The 21,773-nt window shown below is 38.9% G+C and overlaps 1 protein-coding gene across 1 annotated transcript; it reads left to right on the plus strand.

Annotated features, from left to right (window-relative positions):
- Positions 1-15,342: 15,342 nt before the first annotated feature.
- Positions 15,343-20,062, plus strand: LOC110443279. The gene is made up of 3 exons (XM_021487414.1): positions 15,343-15,657; positions 16,057-16,215; positions 19,068-20,062. The coding sequence occupies exons 1-3, from the start codon at positions 15,414-15,416 to the stop codon at positions 19,400-19,402; spliced, it is 738 nt and encodes a 245-aa protein (XP_021343089.1). The 5' UTR covers positions 15,343-15,413; the 3' UTR covers positions 19,403-20,062.
- The last annotated feature ends 1,711 nt before the right edge of the window (positions 20,063-21,773 follow it).

Raw genomic sequence — 21,773 nt, forward strand, 5'->3', positions numbered from 1 at the left:
GGGTATTTAGAGTTTTCCCGTTATACTTGGATACAGTATATAAATATTTCACGATTAGGACAGAATACTGATACATTGTTCAATTAATAGACCTAGGGAACTGTTGCCCAAGGCCGAGGGCAACAGTTTCCTAGATCTTCCCTGCTACCGAGGGTAATAATTTAGAATATTCCAGTGACGTCATGCTAGACAATAAGACGTCGCGCTTTTGAATTGGTTAACCGAACACTTCTATCGTGTTTTGCTATTATTTAGTAAGAATTGCTTACAAATATAGTTAATTAACATCTTAGTTTATGTACCAAAGAAGTACCACAGCAAACCACTCATTCTACATGTACCGTCGCATCAACAACAAATCTGCGGCTTCGAATTAAGTGATTAGAAAATAACATTCTAGCTCGTCAGTAGCAAAAGTGACAGTTTCTCACTGTGAGTGGTAAATAACACTTGATATCTGTCGTAATACATTGATCAGTTTTCTGTCGTAATACATTGATCAGTTTTCTGTCGTAATACATTGATCAGTTTTATTAAGTTATTAGAATTCGGCATCTCAAGGGGAAACATGTAATGAAATATGTCCTGCAAGTGGTGATTTTTTTGGGCAGTTCAATTTTTTCGATGGACCTTAAAATAGATACATGTATTAACGCTGTGTATTTGTGTCTATTATTATTATTATTATTATTATTACAAGCTAACCGGTAATAAAATTTATATATATATTTTCAATGCCGCCGTGACTATTCTCCATAATTATGCTAATTGCAGATTTAAAAGAAACTGTGGTTAGGTATACATGTAGCAAACACTAGTGAAAGCAAGTGTGTTTTTTTTTATAAAAGCACTGGATCAGCCCAACAGAACTCAAAATATAAGTAGTGCATTTTATAATTTACAGTGTAACAGTGATAGAGACCTAACCCCCGGGCCTGGAAAGTTATCCAAAGCAGGCAATTTCTTTGAGGAAGCACTGTATAAAGTCAAGAGTATAATCAGCCCAAGAGAAATCAAGATATTGTGCATTAGTGCATTAAACAGATTTTCTATTTATAGTGACCCATTGACCTTTGACCACTGGACCTAAAAAGTTATCCCAGGTAGGCACTTTCTTCCATGAAGGACTCGATAAAAAAAATACAGTGCACAAACTGATGTTTTATTAATAGTAAGTGACCTTGACCTTTGATATCAAAGGCTGAAAAGCTATCAAAAAGCTTAAACAAACATTTTATTACACTGGATTAAGTCCATGTATGCACACACACAAGGTTCCTACACTTAAAAATGATAAGTTGACTTTAATATTCATATGTTTTTTTCTGTATGTTATTACCATCTCCATAACATATTTGATGAAGTTGTTAAGTGTTTAAATTGAATCAGTTGATGATTTTCTATGTATAGCAACAGTTGCCTTGGCCTTGACCTTGGAACCCTGAAACACAACAATGTCCGAAGAATACTCATACTTGACCTTTCCATAAAGTTTGACCAAAATCCATGAACGAATGAAGTTGCTAAGTGTTTAAATTGAATCAGTTGTATATTTTCTATATATACATGTAGCAACAGTGACCTTGTCCTGACCTTGGAACCCTGAAACACAAAGGTATACCCATATCTGACCTATGTATAAAGTTTGACCAAAATCCGTGAAAGAATGAAGTTGCTAAGTGTTTAAATTGAATCAGTTGATGATTTTCTATATGTAGCAAGTGTGACCTTGACCTTGGATCCCTGAAATACAACGATTTATGAAGTATACTCATACTTGACCTTTGTATAAAGTTTGACCAAAAACTGTCAAAGAATGAAGTTGCTAAGTGTTTACATTGAATCGAGACGGGACGGGACGGGACGGGATGATTTTCTATATATAGCAAATGTGACCTTGGCCTTGACCTTGGATCCCTGAAATACAAAGATGTCCGAAGTATACCCATACTTGACCTTTGAATAAAGTTTGACCAAAATCTGTCAATGAATGAAGTTGCTAAGTGTTTACATTGAATCGGGATGCGACGCGACGCGACGGGACGGGATGGGACAGGACGCCGCACCAGGGCAAAGCTCATTTGTCCTTGGCAGGTGAGCTAAAAACAGATAGAAGGACAGACAGACGTAAAATCTGATTACTAAAGATGTGCAGGGGTCCTAACAACAAATAGTGTAATTGAATTGGAGAATCTCCGTTTGGGACCCCACTCCTCCCACTAGGGAGCCAGAGTATTATGAGAGAGACCCTCTGTTAAACGGCATTCAGTCTTCTTACCAAGTAATGCTCCAGACCATTGGTTTGAAAACATCATCAAGCCATACAGAAGGACTTCAAAGGATGTACTGTTTCAGAAGATTTATGTCCTCAGCCAAGGTCATATGACGACGGGTGTCACCTATAGAAGAAAACTGCAATTCGAAGGAAGTGCATGTGTTGACGGAAAAAATACAGTTACTTATAAGAATTTCCTATGTGCAAAGGGCTATAACTCCAAAAAAAATAGAACATGGACACTGGATTCTGACTCAAACTGTGAACCATTATACATGTTTACTAAGGTGCAAATAATATGGAAAACAGTTAATTATGAGAACTTCCTATGTGCAAAAGGGCCATAACTACAGTCAAAAATGGAATTTTAATACATGGTTCAAACTCTGTAAGCTATTATGATAAAGCCACAAACAAAGTTTCAAATTGATATGGCAAGCGGTAGCGAAATAAGTCCAAAAAAAGGTTTATTTTGATAATTTCCTATGTGCGAAGGGCCATAACTCCAGCTTGGACTCTAACTGTAATCCATTATGATATAGCCACATACTAAGTGGCAAGCGGTAACGAACAAAGTATGGCAAACAGTTAATTATGAGAACTTCCAATGTGTGAAGGCCCATACATGTAACTCCAGCAAAAAAAAAAAAATGCCACGCGGTTCGAACTTGATCTGTAATCTAATATGATTGAGCCACATACAAAATTACAAATTGATATGGTAAATGGTGGCGAAAAAAAGTCTGGAAAACATAAATGTGACTGCCGCCGCCAACGACAACGTGTGATGACGGACAGACTGGTCCTTAAGTGTTCGCCATGCTTCTCAGGCGGCACAACCAAGGAAAGGCAGAACAGTGAAGAAAGAAAGGAAAGATTTAAGATCCCAAGTGTGTTGCAATGGGAGCAGAAGATCTATTTTGGTCTGTTCAATGTCCCCCAAGTAGTAGACATGAAAGAAAATCCCCGATTCTTCATTCAGGGTTTAAATGTTGTTTGTTGATGTTTAGTGGATCGAAGAGATACATGTATAACATTTTTTTTAAACACAGTATTCTAAAAGATATGATTAATGTTACAGACTCTTTTCGGTTATCAGCATCTTGTGAGGAAACTCAATGTATTGTAGCAGAAAAATGTCAACAAATAATATGAAGTGTAGTGCAGTTGATATAGAAAGTTCAATTCCTGCTATATATTTGTAGTAAAGTTGTCAAAGAATCAGATATTTGGCAGGCCTTTCCTATACAAATGACTTAAAAGTGGTTGCAAGAATTTATAAAACCAAAAAAAACACTGATTCCTATCCCTTATACAGAGAACAGTGTGGAAATATAGATGAACTGAAGGTATTGAAAATAACGTCAGGTAATTCGGGTAAAATGGACTTCCATCATGATTTTACATATTCATAATGTGTTTATACAGCCTCCCTTAAGAAAAGCACATTCCATACATGTCATCTTTGCTAGCCAAGCGTTCATTTTGTATTCACATATTCATGTTTCAACCTTAGCGGATTTAGCCTTGTTCTCTAAGCTTTCAAATTATTTAACCTGGCACAGGGACTTAGCACAAATTACCATCCTATGGTCCACATACTTTTTTTATATCATGCATTATATAATACACATATGTGAACTGAGGGTTAGAAATTAAGCCCCTGTGCATGTAAATAATAATGGCGGCACCAAGTTCCAAGTTGCCTTGTCGACTATGTCATGATTTATGTAAACAAGAGGCCCAATGGGCCTGCATCGCTCACCTGGTATTAATCTCACACTTCGTAATCGTAAAAGTGGACTAAAAGTAACAGCTACAGGCAGAATATCAGTGTTTGATTCATAAGAACCTATTGAAAGATTTAAACATATGACGCCTGTGACCTTGAATGTCGAACAAGGACATTAGGTTGAAATACAGGCCAAATATCAGTACCCTGGGCCTTTTGGTTATTGAGAAGAAGTCGTTTGAAGATTTTAAGACATCTGACCCCAGTGACCTTGAAAGTGGATCAAGGTCATTCATTTGAACAAACTTGGTAGCCCTTCATCCCAGAATGTTACAGGCCCAATATCAGTACCCTGGGCCTTTTGGTTATTGATAAGAAGTCGTTTGAAGATTTTAAGACATCTGACCCCAGTGACCTTGAAAGTGGATCAAGGTCATTCATTTGAACAAACTTGGTAGCCCTTCATCCCAGAATGTTACAGGCCCAATATCAGTACCCTGGGCCTTTTGGTTATTGATAAGAAGTCGTTTGAAGATTTTAAGACATCTGACCCCAGTGACCTTGAAAGTGGATCAAGGTCATTCATTTGAACTAACTTGGTAGCCCTTCATCCCAGCATGCTACAGGCCCAATATCAGTACTCTGGGTTTTTTGGTTATTGAGAAGAAGTTGTTTGAAGATTTTAATATATTTGACCCCTGTGACCTTGAAAGTGGGTCAAGGTCATTTATTTGAACAAACTTGGTAGCCCTTGATTCCAGTATGCTACTGGCCAAATATCATCATCCTAGGCCTTTTGGTTACTGAGAAAAAGTTGTTTAAATTAAAAAGTTGACGCCGGACAGACGGACGACGGACGACGGACGGACGTCGGACGCCGCACCATGGCATAAGCTCACTTGCCCTTCGGGCAGGTGAGCTAAAAAATAAAGGAGGACAATACTTAAAGCAACATTTTCTGTATATGATCGGTTGGTAGAGATAATTGGCCATATTCTAACTGTAAATGATAACCATGGGGAATACATAGGCGACCAGTGCTGAAATAATCTTGATTGTTTAAAAGTTTTGCTAGTAAAGGTCTATGCAAGGTGGCAGGGGAGGGAAATTAAACACAAGGCTAAATCTGCTAAGGTTGAATAGTACAAATTTAAATTATGAACCCTTGGCTATTGAAGATGGTGATATAACGAGGTTCGATCGTAAAATAAGATGTGTCTTCAGCAGTATGCTCCAGTGAAATTACACTATAAAGTCAGCATCAGTCCTGTGCTATCACAAGAAGACAAACATGAACATACCACAGACTCCCAAAACACAAATTAATTATGCACAAACTCACCACACGCATGCATCTAGCAAATGGGGGAGGCCGTCCTTAAATGACCATGTATAGCTGTTGAATCAAACCTGAAGTTTATTTTGACACAAAGATCTTATTTATTTGGATAATTTCATGGAAATGATGACTTGTTATTTTAAACAAATGATTTGTTAATTTCAGCTTGCATGCACTGTATGAATGTTATTTTAATAACATTGTACCCATATGAATCCATGATTGTCGTGAAGTGGTGCTTTATTTGAATTTAATACATTTGATGCTCTATTACCTGACCTGGAACGCATTCGTAGCCATACCGAGACAATTACAATACTGTGGTATAACTGTTTATATATTGTGTACATAGTTTAAGCGTCTGCGAAACCAGCTGTTCTAACTTACAAACGTCCAGGTGACGAGAAAGAACATGAGAGGAATGTTTTTGACTTTTGACAGGAGCTGTAGACAATTCACACTTTTCAATTTGTACTATTCTTCTTTTTGGATAACAACGCTTTAACTTGTAAGCGAAAAATACATCACTGATAGCGTCACGAGCAGCATCAATACTAAAACGTCTTTTAATATTAACGGCTACCAAACTCGTGCTCCTGGTTACAAATAAATGCTGTGTCCTAATCACCTGCCCTCTGGACTGGTTTTTAAGTAAGTGGTTTTAATGCCAAATTTTGTTCAGCATGATTATTTAGCCTCTAATCCTTAATCCTTGTTTGCCTTATCACTGTTACAATGTTTTACCATTTATATATGTATATATATGTTTGTCGAAATACAAGCTCCTGAGAGCTTATACTATGACATATATATTCAACGTAAAATAATGATTCTTTGAAGTAACATGCCAGTCAGCCACTATGCTTTTATCCGATAATTTTAAGATAAAAAAAAACACACACACAAGCTTTTAATCACGAACTTTTCCTCGAATGCGCCTATGTATAATCTTCGGCACGATGAAGGACACAAGTCAAGGTATACTGTTGATGCCGACATGTACAAATGTATGTCAACTGTAAAACGAAAGTAGGTCTGCGCGATCGCAAACATTTAATGCTGATATTTTCGCATAAATGTCAGTTAGTACTTAATGTGATAGCAATGGATTAAACGAGTGTTACCTTGTATTCTAGCACATCAGTGTTTCAATACATACGGTATTAATCTGTTAATGTTCGATAAACTTCTGTTTATTATTATTGTCCTGATAATGTTTTGAGGTATTTCCGGGTCACGTTCTCGTATCAAGTGCGCTTCCGGTTACGTCATAAGATGCAATTTTTCAATTCATAAAATCTTGATATTTATTAATTAAAGATAGTTTAAAGAAAAAACTAGTTAATAAAAATAATATCAATACATTGTAAATATTATTTTCCTGAATGTTTGCGAAGCAGACGGCGTTTGATCATAATCTCGACACTAGTACATTTTTTCAAAAAATATGTTTTTTAACATTTGAAAGAAAAAAGTTTAAAGGGGAAAAAATCAATTTGTTCTTTTGTGAATTAATGAAAGTGATACAAAAAAGAAATATAGTAAATAATTGAAAGTAAATTTATCAAAAACATCATCCTTAGAGAGTATGTTCTGGGCATGATCGTTTAGAAGCTTTGCAATACTTCAAACTCTTTCAAACGCGCATCAGTTCGAGATTAGGCCCTGTTTACAAAATGGCGACTGGAAGTAGCAAGGCGGATTAAATTGGAACTTCAATTGTGAATATTTCGGCAAGTAAACATTGTTCACAAAGCCCATGTGGTCTGTTCATCTAATTTTGTCAAGATGTACTCAGACCAGTCGTTGTTTAGTCGCTATTGTAATAAGTATATATATGACCGTTGCTATTACCACTCGAGTGACAATAACCACTGCCGCGCGGCGTGGCTATTGGCACTCGGTGCATCTTCTCTGGAAAGCGGTTACCGGGTGTAAGGTTCCGGATTTACACATACATTTTTACGTTGCTTTTTTGCACCTTTGTAATAAGAAGTTCACATAAATTTTATTCTGTAATTTCATGTACATTACAAAATAAGGCCAGCTTATGATACTATTATTATCTTATTCAATTTTATTTCATCGACGCATTGGTCGATTAAATGCAGTATCTACTTTATGTTTGCATGTCTGCCTATTATCATTTTTATCATAGGTATGGACTTTGCAGCTAAAAACATAATTTCTATTTGATGCTTGGTTTAATTTGTTCATGTTAATGTATATTAGAAATATAAGCTATCACCTTGCGACTTATCTACATGTATATGTATGTATTTCACTGTGTTTCACATTGAAACTACTTTGTAGTAACAAATGTGCAAATAATAAATTTTTGAATTTGAATTTGTAATTGTAAATGTATAACGGGTGAAGGCGATGATACATTGTAATAACTTGTTCCTTATATCTTGTTCAAATTTAATTGGTAATAAAGTATGTTTAAAGTTAAAAGTCAACGAATTGGCTTGCTTCCAGTTCTGTCTAATTACAATGTAACATTTTCGCTTTCAGCTTTTAAAAACATCATCAAAATTGTCGTTGTAAATGTCGGCTAGAGTGGAGGTGTTTCATTACCTCCATTACTTGTGTGAGGTCCTTCACCAACTGGAAACTTGTCTTTTCCAAATATGTATTGCATTGTACTCACGGACATAAAAAGTATGTTACAAGAGGTCGCCGGGAGGTCACAGTGAGAATATGGATGAATTCACTTGAACAATATTTGATCCCACCCCTTTTAATCGCTGTTATACAATTTCCAATCACACACATGGGAGGGATTTGACCCCGCCCATTTCCATTCAGTCACATAACTTCAATTTCAGACTATAGCCATGCAGATAGCCATGGATCTAAATTTCTGTCGGAGTTTTGCTTGTAGACACATTTCTATAGTTTAAAAAAAAAATTGTCATTGTTAAATTGTTTCCGAGACCTGACAACAGGATTCAGCAGTTTCAAGCACTTCAGTCACATGACCAGAGAACTACGTGGCCCTTGGCCTCTTGTATATTCATGTTTTGACCTTGGGATAGCAGACAACCTGATCTAGTTTACCGTGTGACCGCAACTTTTGTTTTACATGTACTTTGTATTGGGGTATATATATCTGTGTACTGGGTTATGCTTCACTCCGCCCCTTTTCTGCCTTAAGGATCCTCATAATTGGAATTAGTTATCACTACTGTACAGCTTTGAAAACTCAATATCTGAAAAGAATATCATATCTTGCGGAACGTTTTTGAAAAATATCAAAGATGATAAATGTATAAAGAAAAAAACAATTAACAAAAGTGATCTGATTGTAAAAATGCAACGGGGCCAGACCTTGATTCGAACCACGAACTCCCTATTATAACACTGTCACTCTAACTAAATAGGCTATCTCGGACCCCCTATTATAACACTGTCACTCTAACTAAATGGGCTATCCCGTACCCCCTATCATAACACTGTCACTCTTACTAACTGGCTATCCTGTACCCCCTATTATAACACTGTCACTCTTACTAACTGGCTATCCCGTACCCCCTATTATAACACTATCACTCTAACTAAATTGGCTATCCCTGACCTCCTATTATTTAAGTGTCACTCTAACAAAATGGGCTATTCCGGGCCCCTATTATTATACTGTCACTCGAACTAAATTGGCTATCCCGGACCCCGTATAAAAACACACTTACTCTAACTAAACGGGCTATCCCGAACCCCATATCATTACACTCGCACTCTAACTAAATGGGCTATCCCGTACCCTATTATAACACTATCACTCTAACTAAATGGGCTAGCCCGGACCCCCTATTATTACACTGTCACTCTTAATAAATGGGTTATCCCGAACCCCCCATTATTACACTGTCACTCTAACTAAATGGGCTATCCCGGACCCCGTATTATAACACTGTCACTCTTACTAAACTAAATAGGCCATCCCGAACACCCTATTATAACACTCTCACCCTAACTAAATTGGCTATCCCGGACCCCTATTATTACACTGTCCTTCTAACTAAATGGGCTATCCTAGACCCCGTATAATAACACTGTCACTCTAAATAAATGGGCTATCCCTGACCTCCTATTATTACACTGTCACTCTAACAAAATTGGTATTCCTGACCTCCTATTATAACACTATCACTCTAACTAAACGGGCTATCCCGGACCTCCTATTATAACACTGCCACTCAAATTAAATAGTTTATCCCGAACCCCCTATTATAACACTCTCACTCTAACTAAATGGGCTATCCCGGACCCCTATTATTACAGTCCTTCTAACTAAATGGGCTATCCTAGACCCCGTATAATAACACTGTCACTCTAAATAATTTGGCTATCCCGGGCCCCTATTATAACACTATAACTCTAACTAAAGGGTCTATTCCGGACCTCCTATTATAACACTGCCACTGAAATTAAAAAGGCTATCCCGGACCCCCTATTATAAAACTGTCACTCTAAATAAACGGACTATCCCGAACCCCCTATTATTACACTGTCACTCTAACTAAATGGGCTATCCCAGACCCCCTATTTTAACACTATCACTCTAACTAAATTGGCTATCCCTGACCTCCTATTATTTAACTGTCACTCTAACAAAATTGGCTATCCCGAACCCCATATCATTACACTCTCACTCTAACTAAATTGGCAATCCTGGACCCCGTATAAAAACACTCTTTCTCTAACTAAACGGGCTATCCTGGACCTCCTATTATAACACTGCCACTCAAATTAAATAGGCTATCTCGGACCTCCTATTATAACACTGTCCTTCTAACTAAATGGGTTATCCCGGACCCCCTATTATTACACTGTCACTCTAACTAAATGGGCTATTCCGGACCCCTATTATTACACTGTCACTCTAACTAAATGGGCTATCCTAGACCCCGTATAATAACACTATCACTCTAACTAAATGGGCTATTCCGGACGTCCTATTATAACACTGCCACTCTAACTAAATAGGCTATCCCGGACCCCCTATCATAACACTGCAACTCAAATTAAATAGGCTATCTCGGACCTCCTATTATAACACTGTCACTCGAACTAAATGGGCTATCCTAGACCCCGTATTATAACACTATCACTCTAACTAAACGGACTATCCCGGACCTCCTATTATAACACTGTCACTCGAACTAAATGGGCTATCCTAGACCCCGTATTATAACACTATCACTCTAACTAAATGGGCTATCCCGGACCTCCTATTATAACACTGCCACTCAAATTAAATAGGCTATCTCGGACCTCCTATTATAACACTGCCACTCAAATTAAATAGGCTATCCCGGACCTCCTATTATAACACTGTCACTCTTAACAAATGGGTTATCCTAGACCCCGTATAATAACACTGTCACTCTAAATAAATGGGCTATCCCGAGCCCCTATTATAACACTAACACTCTAACTAAATGGGCTATCCCGGGCCCCGTATAATAACACTGTCACTCTTTCTCTAACTAAATGGGCTATCCCGAACCCCTATTATTACACTGTCCTTCTAAATAAATGGGCTATCCTAGACCCCGTATAATAACACTGTCACTCTAAATAAATGGGCTATCCCGAGCCCCTATTATAACACTAACACTCTAACTAAATGGGCTATTCCGGACCTCCTCTATTATAACACTATCACTCTAACTAAACGGGCTATCCCGGACCTCCTATTATAACACAGTCACTCCAACTAAATATGCTATCCCGCACCCCCTATTATAACACCGTCACTCTTACTAAATGGGCTAGCCCACCCCCACTGTCACTCTCAATGAATGGGCTATCCCGGACCCCGTATTATAACACTATCACTCTAAATAAATGGGCTATCCAGGACCCCCTATTTTAACACGGTCACTCTAACTAAACGGGCTATCCCGGACCTCCTATTATAACACTGTCACTCTAACTAACTGGGCTATCCCGGACCTCCTATTATAACACTGCCACTCAAATTAAATAGGCTATCTCGGACCTCCTATTATAACACTGTCACTCCAACTAAATATGCTATCCCACACCCCCTATTATAACACCGTCGCTCTAACTAAATGGGCTATCCCGGACCCCGTATTATCACACTGTCACTCTAAATAAATTGGCTATCCCGGACCCCCTTTTATTACACTGTCATTCTAACTAAATGGGCTATCCCGGACCCCGTATTATAACACTATCACTCTAAATAAATGGGCTATCCAGGACCCCCTATTTTAACACTGACACTCTAACTAAACGGGCTATCCCGAACCCCTATTATTACATTGGCACTCTTAATAAATTGGCTATCCCGGACCCCCTATTATAACACTTTCACTCTAACTAAACGGGCTATCCCGAAGCCCTATTATTACATTGTCACTCTTAATAAATGGGCTATCTTGGACCCCCTATTATTACACTGTCACTCTAACTAAATGGGCTATTCCGGACCTCCTATTATAACACTGCCACTCAAATTAAATAGGCTATCCCGGACCTCCTATTATAACACTGCCACTCAAATTAAATAGGCTATCCCGGACCTCCTATTATAACACTGCCACTCAAATTAAATAGGCTATCTCGGACCTCCAATTATAACACTGTCACTCTTAATTCGAACCACGAACTCCCTATTATAACACTGTCACTCTAACTAAATATGCTATACCGCACCCCCTATTATAACACCGTCACTCTTACTAAATATGCTATCCCGCACCCCCTATTATAACACCGTCACTCTTACTAAATGGGCTAGCCCACACACCCTATTATAACACTGTCACTCTAACTAAATATGCTATCCCGCACCCCCTATTATAACACCGTCACTATGGGCTATCCCGAACCCCTATTATTACACTGTCCTTCTAAATAAATGGGCTATCCTAGACCCCGTATAATAACACTGTCACTCTAAATAAATGGGCTATCCCGGGCCCCTATCATAACACTAACACTCTAACTAAATGGGCTATCCCGGGCCACGTATAATAACACTGTCACTCTTTCTCTACCTAAATGGGCTATCCCGAACCCCTATTATTACATTGTCACTCTTAATAAATGGGCTATCTTGGACCCCCTATTATTACACTGTCACTCTTAATAAATGGGTTATCCCGGACCCCCTATTATTACACTGTCACTCTGACTAAATTGGCTATCCCGAACCCCCTATTATTACACTGTCTCTCTAAATAAATGGGGCTATCCCGGACCCCCTAATATTATACTGTCACTCTAACTAAATTGGCTTTCCCGGACCCTGTATAATAACACTGTCACTCTAACTAAATGAGCTATCTCGGACCCCCTATTATAACACTGTCACTCGAACTAAATGGGCTATCCCGTACCCCCTATTAGTACACTGTCGCTCTAACTAAATGAGCTACCCAAGACCCCATATTATAACATTGTCACGCTAACTAAATGGGCTATCCCGGACCCCCTATTATTACACTGTCATTCTAACTAAATGGGCTATCCCGGACCCCGTATTATCACACTGTCACTCTAAATAAATTGGCTATCCCTGACCCCCTATTATTACACTGTCACTCTAACTAAATGGGCTATCCCGGACCCTATTATAACACTGTCACTCTAACTAACTGGGCTATCCCGGACCCCTATTATAACACTGTCACTCTAACTAACTGGGCTATCCCTGACCTCCTATTATAACACTGTCACTCTAACTAACTGGGCTATCCCGGACCTCCTATTATAACACTGTCACTCCAACTAAATATGCTATCCCGCACCCCCTATTATAACACCGTCACTCTTACTAAATGGGCTAGCCCACACCCCCTATTATAACGCTGTCACTCTAACTAAATGGACTAGCCCGCACCCCGTATTATAACACCGTCGCTCTAACTAAATGGGCTATCCCGGACCTCCTATTATAACACTGTCACTCTAACTAAATGGGCTATCCCGCACCCCCTATTATAACACCGCCGCTCTAACTAACTTGGCTATCCCGCACCCCCTATTATAACACTGTCACTCTAACTAAATGGACTAGCCCGCACCCCGTATTATTACACCGTCGCTCTAACTAAATGGGCTATCCCGGACCTCCTATTATAATACTGTTCCTCTAACTAAATGGGCTATCCCGCACCCCCTATTATAACACCGTCGCTCTAACTAACTTGGCTAGCCCACCCCCTATTATAGCACTGTCACTCTAACTAAATGGGCTATCCCGCACCTCTTTTTATAACACTGTCACTCTAACTAAGTAGGCTATCCCGGACCTCCTATTATAACACTGTCACTCTAACTAAATGGGCTAGCCCGCGTCCCCTATTATAACACCGTCACTCTAACTAAATGGGCTATCCCGCACCACCTATTATAACACCGTCACTCTAACTAAATGGGCTATCCCGCACCCCCTATTACTGCATACTTCCCACCTCTCACAATGGAAAAGTGTGAGCAATAAATCACTTGCTACCACAGTCCACTGCACACATAATCCCCTTTCAAGGCCAATCATGATTACATGACCATGAAGGGGGTGTGCCCAGTGGACTGTGGCCACAAATGCTGTAAGAAAGGGGAGATAATCAATCAGTGAGTAACGATGAAGTCAATACAGTGGAAAGGATAAACTTAGTTGACACATTTAAAATAAGGGGGAAAAAATGAAAGTTAAAAATGGTAATTTCATGATTGAAAAACACAAAAAGATTTCCTTATCACGTGAGAGGATAAGCATTTCCCGGAAAAGTTTATAATCTTAAGGAGCTGTTCCTTTATACAAAATTGCACATTCAAATATACCATTCATTGAAAGAACTGGAATTCCTTAGGGATTAATAAACCCTTACATTGTATATATGAAAATGGTTTCAATATCCTGTACCTTTGCCACATCTTGAAAATTAAACTGAAAATGTAGTCATAAATTCAACATTGTTTCCCGTATTTTGAACAGACACTCCTTACCTTCCCTGACACTGGACCTGGATAGTAATCCAAAAACACTTGTATCCATTATGAAGGATACACTCAGACTGGGCTATTGACAATCTTACCTGGTTGTGATTAGTACTCACTCACACAGGTACATGTAGATTATCTGCAGTGTAGCTAGGGTAGGTAAAAAGATTGTCCAGGTGAACATTTTTTACTCAACTTTTCTGTTTTGTTCGAGTTGGGAAGCATGCAGTAAGCCAGTTATTGCATGATTTCTCGTCACTCGGGACTTATTATACCCTCGCTTCGCTCGGGTGTAATAAATCCCTTGTTACTCGAAAACCATGCAATAACCTTTACTTATAACACCGTCACTCTAACTAAATGGCTTATCTAGATCTACAGTTCATTTATCGGTAGTACCCTGGCCCATTCACGTTACAGTTATAATCAAAACACTACCAATTAAATCAACAAATTAATTGTACTGTAGGTACGAAAAACAACAGCAGAATTCCCAATTGCTTTGCCTGCACTTGGACAGGAATCCTTAATACAATCTTATCTTGCCATTGATATTTTGAACACAGGGACCTGATAATTTGTTACAGGTACATTTGGACCTAAATTAAGGTGTTCAGAATAATTGTACACGCTTTACAACTTACGGCAAAAATGCCAAGCCCATGATGATGTAAAACCCTAAAGCGTTTCAAATTACTCTGAACACCTTAGTTTACGTGCAAATGTATCTGTAACAAATACTCAGGTCCCTGTGGTTCTGAAATCCGTGACCACGTGGTAGTGAGAATCTCTCTCCACAGAGGTACTTCGTTTGTCATTTTTCAGTTCACAATATATTGTATCTAAATACTAGTAAATAATTCAGTGAAATATCTTCTTTTTTTTTACTTATAATTTACACATTAAAATATAATACATTTTAGAATGAAATTTAATACAAATAAGGCTGTCTATTACTCAGGGTCTGTTCCCTGTATGTGGCCCCATCGACATTTCTTCAAACGCACGGGGAGGCGTGAACAATGTACCCGCTTACAACAGAACAGTAGCACACTGACCAGGCCAGTCTCTCACCCAGAGTCAAGATGGAGGTCGACAGACTTGGAAAACTCGCTGCTATGATAGGCGTGATAGCCATCATTATGGAGATCGCAGGGTTCGCCACCCGGGGGTGGATACGTTTCAACCACGTTATTAATGATTTTGGCCTGGCAAAAGAGATTTTATTGAAATTTGAACTCGGACTTTGGTCAGTTTCCATTTGTATGAATGGCGTGTGTGCCACGACCGACCAGAAGCAGTGGGAGACTGACCCCTCTGTCCAAAGATGTGAGTACACGACAATAAATATAAAAGTATACTACTCAACCTCTACTCGTCTTAAAAATAAGAAAAAATACGCAAAAAAAGCAATTCTCAAAAGAACGTCATTTTCCAATGTATAATTTACGAACTTTCTCATAAATTGTCGCTGCCTAAGTCGATCAATTCTGTTGTTTTTTAACATTGAAATATCATCATAATTGGGTTTGATTAAAACAAATACAGCGTATGCATATCCTGCTATCATGCACGATTTTATTTTATTTTTTTGAAATATGATGATATTGTGTTAAGTGTTATCATTATTAGAGCTTTTCTGTAAGAGTTGAGATTGTTGATAATTTTATCACGTCATTATCTCCCTTTTAGTTGGATTTTAGCTGGTACGTGTTCTTTCTCCCTCAGATTCCGAATTGCTGGATATTGACCGCTACAAGGTGCTAGCCGGACTGGCCATTGGTGGCGGCGCCGTCAGTTTGTTGTTCCTGGTACTTCACATCAGGAGACCCATCCTTGTCAGCATGTGCTATGGTCTGTTGTCACTGGGAGGATTTGCCGTCTCGGGTATGTTACTATGTATCAACTATCAGGTCGGGGAAAACCACCAACTTAAAGATACGTATAATACGCAAATTCGCCCATTATACGCCAATTGGGGTATTAATTTGTTACTAAAAATAGCACTCATATAAATAAAGTCGGTGCAAAAGCCAACTCCACTCTAGGCTTCCTTCGTAGAAATCTTAAAATAGGTTCCACATCTCTCCAGGAAAATGCATACAAAGCCCTCGTCAGACCATCTGTTGAATATGCATGTACTGTATGGGACCCCGAAAATAAGACAGACATCCAACAAATAGAAATGGTGCAACGAAGAGCTGCTCGGTATGTCACAAACCGACACCGGAACTTGTCCAGTGTTGGTGACATGCTGAATACGCTGAGATGGCCCTTACTAGAAAAAAGACGCAAGGATATGCGCCTCAGTACATACACAACCAAATAGCCATATCCATGGACATCTTAAAGCCCCCATCACGTCTCACCAGGCACGCCCATGCTCATTCATTTCAAATACCTTCTTGTAAAAACCCTGGTCAGAAAATTCATTTTTCCCACGAACAATATCTGATTGGAACCGCCTCCCTCCAGAAATCTTTGAACTTAATAAAATAACTGCCTTCAAATCCGCAATAGCTAAATTACCATAAATCCCTATTTATTCATTTATTTATTTTCCCCTCCTTATGCAATGATCTCCTAATAACATAATCTTCAACTTGTTGAAGGCGGTTATTATAATGTAGAAGTATGTAGCCAAAATCACTTCAAGCTTAACTTTTTCAAATTGTTTGTCCATGTCGCATTTTTTTAGTCATGAATCATCATACAAATGCAAAAACAATCTTTATTTGCATATGGGAAAATATCAAAACAAGATGCAATACTTCCGGTAGAGTTGCATCAAGTTTCTAAGTAGCCAATGCTTTCAGTAAACATCTTTTAGCAAATATATGTACCTTGTAAATTAATGCGATTTGTAATGATAAATTGCAAAAGTTACTGTTAAAGCGATTTGGGTTATTTTTAGTAACAAATACATACTCCAACTGGAGTATAATAGGCGAGTTTGCGTCTTGAACTTGAACTTTGTCGCTACAGGTATGTACGTTATAACTTGGTCGCTACAGGTATGAATGGTCTAACTTTGTCGTAACAGATATGTACGGTATAACTTTGTCGCTACAGGTATGTACGGTCTAACTTTGTCGTAACAGGTATGTACGGTACAACTTTGTCGCTACAGGTATGTACGGTATAACTTTGTCGCTACAGGTATGAATGGTCTAACTTTGTCGTAACAGTGAATGTACGGTCTTACTTTGTCGCTACAGGTATGTACGGTATAACTTTGTCGCTACAGGTATGTACGGTCTTACTTTGTCGTAACAAGTATGTACGTACGGTTCGACTTTGTCTTAACAGGTATGTACGGTTCGACTTTGTCGTAACAGGTATGTACGGTGTAACGTTGTCGCTACATGTATGTACGGTCTAACTTTGTCGCTACAGGTATGTGCGGTCTAACTTTGTCGCTACAGGTATGTGCGGTCTTACTTTGTCGCTACAGGTATGTACGGTCTAACTTTGTCGTAACATGTAAGTATGTACGGTTCGACTTTGTCGTAATATGTATGTACGGTCCAACTTTGTCGTAACATGATACAAGTGCATAAATGTGGTGGCACGTGTGTATATCTAGCGATACACATTTGTCATGTATATCTGCAGTATAGCCAATATGAATGCCATCACGAAACGACGTATTCCAAGAAGAGCTCTTTACGCCCGATCTGTAATGTGTTTTTCAGTTTGAAACCCATTTTGACACGAGGTTGATGAAGAATATTTCGATGTTTCAAGACTTTCAACAGCCTTGCATAATACGAATAAATTATGCAGTTATGCACTGACCTATTACAGTAATGTAAGAGTTGTTAAGAACTACAGGTGACTCGGACGCCGAACCCTTTTAAAGCGGTAGTGACAAACTACAGCTCGGCCCTACTAAGATATCCATTATATGTGCAACGTAAAATGGCCATAAGAAGATATTGGTTAAAAAAATTAAATACTAGTAACTGTGTTTTAAAATCATGTTACGACGCATTAGTCGAATTGAACATCAGAAAATCTAATTGTAAAATTAATTGGGTTTTTCAAATTAAGCATGGGCTATGTAGTTTGGGTTTTAATTATATTTGGATTTGCCAATATGTACAAAATGAAAAACATTTTTTGCAAATGTATGCTCAACGCGTTCATGATGTATTTATTCAAGAATTACGCAGTGCTTTTGATGTATCTTCCAAATGTTATTTGTACAGATACCTTTTGCATCCAGTTCTATCTGACTAAGCCCATTAATTTTAGAGTAAAAAAGTTATTGGGTCAATTTCGCATGCAAGGACAGTCTTAACATAGAATCTGGGTGCTAAAATAGCATTCCAAGAGGTCAGAGAATATGTGCAGTCTGTGATAAAAATGATGTCGAAGATAAAGTACATTATAATCGACATCCAAGAGTATATAAACTAATAGAATTATTTACCTGTAAAGGTGTTAAATCTTTAAAAAGACACGGGAAATATTTGTTGCACGCTACTGCTAAAAGGAACATTCTCCTCGCTCAGTAGTGATATTATATTGAAACTACTTTGTTATAACTGTACATGTATAATAATAGTTATTTAATATTCGTTATTTGTCTGTGTGGACTAAATAGCAGTTTCAAAGAAGAACTTATTTCATCAAAAATGTTTTTAAAGAAATGTTCAAACTTGGTATGATCAAAACACAGTGGTGTCTTTGACCAAGACTTTCTGTTTAAATTTCTAAATGAATTGTCGTTTTAGGTACCTTGTTGTGGTATGTGGTCGGGAAGTTTGCGAAGCTGGCGACAAACCTCCATCCGACTTTGTCCAATCCCGACGGGTTAACCGCCATGACTCCCTACTCGGTTGTCGTCGCAGGCATTGGAGCCGCGCTCTCGTTCGTCGTGGCGGTGTTGATCTTCGTTGAGGTGTTCCGCACCTCGTGTCTTGGGGAAGGAGGGATCATCGTCAACAAATACCCTTCTGTTCCGCACAACACCCTGGTGAACATCAACCATCACGTGACCGCCATGCCACCCCCGATGCCCACTCAGACGACTCATGTCGGGATCACTCTACAGAATCCCCGTATGTAATCCAGCGGATGAATTTTCACACATGTAAATAAAAAGGAAGATAGAAAAGTATGTCATTCAAAGCATGAATACCGAGTAAAAATGCACCATAGTGGATATTACCCTGTACTATATATAACGTGTGTGTATATGCGTATTGATGGACTTCACCAAGTGTACGTCTAGGACTAACATGCTGTGAATATTGTCATTTTGAATCGGAAGTTGTCCCATTGATGTCATTGGTGATAGTGTTACGCACTGTGTAATAGGAAACTGTATTAAATACATTAACCACGGGAACAAATATAGCCCATACTTCCCATGTATCTTATATGAGGTTACCCATTACGCTGTTATAAATGTTTGAAGCTCTCTGGTGACTAAGAATGTGTTGTTTTTTTGGTTTCATTACTGTAAATAATTCGGTTGAATTCTGTCACTATTTTCGTGAGATCTTGTTTTTGTAATAGTTGTATTTTCAACAACGACATGTTCGGGATAATGTCTTGGGCAGCATGGCATTCTAAACAAATGTAAAATCTATAGCATACCACCTTGTATGTAGAGTTGACCTGCCATAAGCAGCGATGTTTGAGTGGCAATACACTGGCGGAAGTTGCAACGTCACATGTCGGTTCAGACGTCCTCCTTATAAATAAAACAAATGTTATCACGGATTGTCTGAATTATGTCTTAGTATTTTTAAACGCCCTTTAACCTACATTGTAGCTTCGGAGTGTCAGTATAAATCGAATACCTATTCCTGTATCCTTATAGTTGGCTAGTCTATGGTCAGGGTTTATCCTTTAGATAGGTCGGGTTTCTGGACGGGGCTTATCCTTTCAATGGGCCAGGTCTCTGTTCAGGGCTTAACCTTTAAGGAGGTAGAAACACTGGACGGGGCTTATCCTTTCAATTGGTCAGGTCTCTGTTCAGGGCTTAACCTTTAGGGAGGTAAAAACACTGGACGGGGCTTATCCTTTCAATTGGTCAGGGCTTACCCTTTAAGGAGGTAAAAACACTGGACGGGGCTTATCCTTTCAATTGGTCAGGTCTCTGTTCAGGGCTTACCCTTTAAGGAGGTAAAATCACTAGACGGGGCTTATCCTTTCAATTGGTCAGGTCTCTGTTCAGGCCTTAACCTTTAAGGAGGTAAAAACACTGGACGGGGCTTATCCTTTCAATTGGTCAGGGCTTACCCTTTAAGGAGGTAAAAACACTTGACGGGGCTTATCCTTTCAATTGGTCAGGTCTCTGTTCAGAGCTTACCCTTTCAGGAGGTATAATCACTGGACGGGGCTTATCCTTTCAATTGGTCAGGGCTTACCCTTTAAGGAGGTAAAAACACTTGACGGGGCTTATCCTTTCAATTGGTCAGGTCTCTGTTAAGGCCTTAACCTTTAAGGAGGTAAAAACACTGGACGGGGCTTATCCTTTCAATGGGTCAGGTCTCTGTTCAGGGCTAACCCTTGAAGGAGGTAAAAACACCGGACGGGCCTTATCCTTTCAATGGGCCAGGTCTCTGTTCAGGGCTTACCCTTTAAGGAGGTAAAAACACTGGACGGGACTTATCCTTTCAATGGATCAGTTCTCTGTTCAGCGTTTATCCTTTAAGGAGGTAAAAACACTGGACGGGGCTTATCCTTTCAGTAGACCGGGCTTCAAGCATGTAGTATATGTGAGAGTTATGCCCCTTTAAGCACTTCATTATGAACATTATCTAGTCGAACATTTTAGGACGTGCTGTCGTGTGTCCTTAAAGATTTTACATATTTCAATGAGAAACTCCCAAATTAATTCAAACCTGGTTGGAAATATCATAAGATGTCAGTTTTAATAGTATAAATTACAATCCTGACACCCCCAAGACTAATGACGTCCGGGACCTAAAGGTGTCCGATTGCCTTTGATTTCAATCATATAATCAAAAAGACTACTTGTGAGAAAAGGTCCTAAGAGGCGTTTTCAAAATTGTGAATTCCATCGACCCAAAGATCCTCCGTCTCCACTTTGAAAGTCGTAACGAGGGTTGAGAATTCCATCGTGGGCCGTTTTTATACGACCGTCAAAGTTGACGGTAGTATTATGGTATGGCGTTGTCCGTCCGTTCGTCCGTCCGTCCGTCCGGCGTAAACTTTGTTTGTCCGGCAATCTCCTCCTACATTTTTCGACTGATCTATCTATTTGAAACTTGGTATACATTATAATCATGATATGAAGTTGTGTCTCCTTTAAAAGAAGTTTGATTCGACAATTTTCCCAAAAGTTATTGCCCTTTGTTCATTTCAGTATTTGAATTTTGTCCGGCAATCTCCTCCTACATTTTTCAACGGATCTCTTTGAAACTTGGTATACTTCATAATAATGATATGAAGTTGTGTCTCCCTTA

The sequence above is a fragment of the Mizuhopecten yessoensis genome, unplaced genomic scaffold (genome assembly GCF_002113885.1).
Source record: "Mizuhopecten yessoensis strain PY_sf001 unplaced genomic scaffold, ASM211388v2 scaffold716337, whole genome shotgun sequence".
In the NCBI taxonomy this organism is placed as follows: Eukaryota; Metazoa; Mollusca; class Bivalvia; order Pectinida; family Pectinidae; genus Mizuhopecten; species Mizuhopecten yessoensis.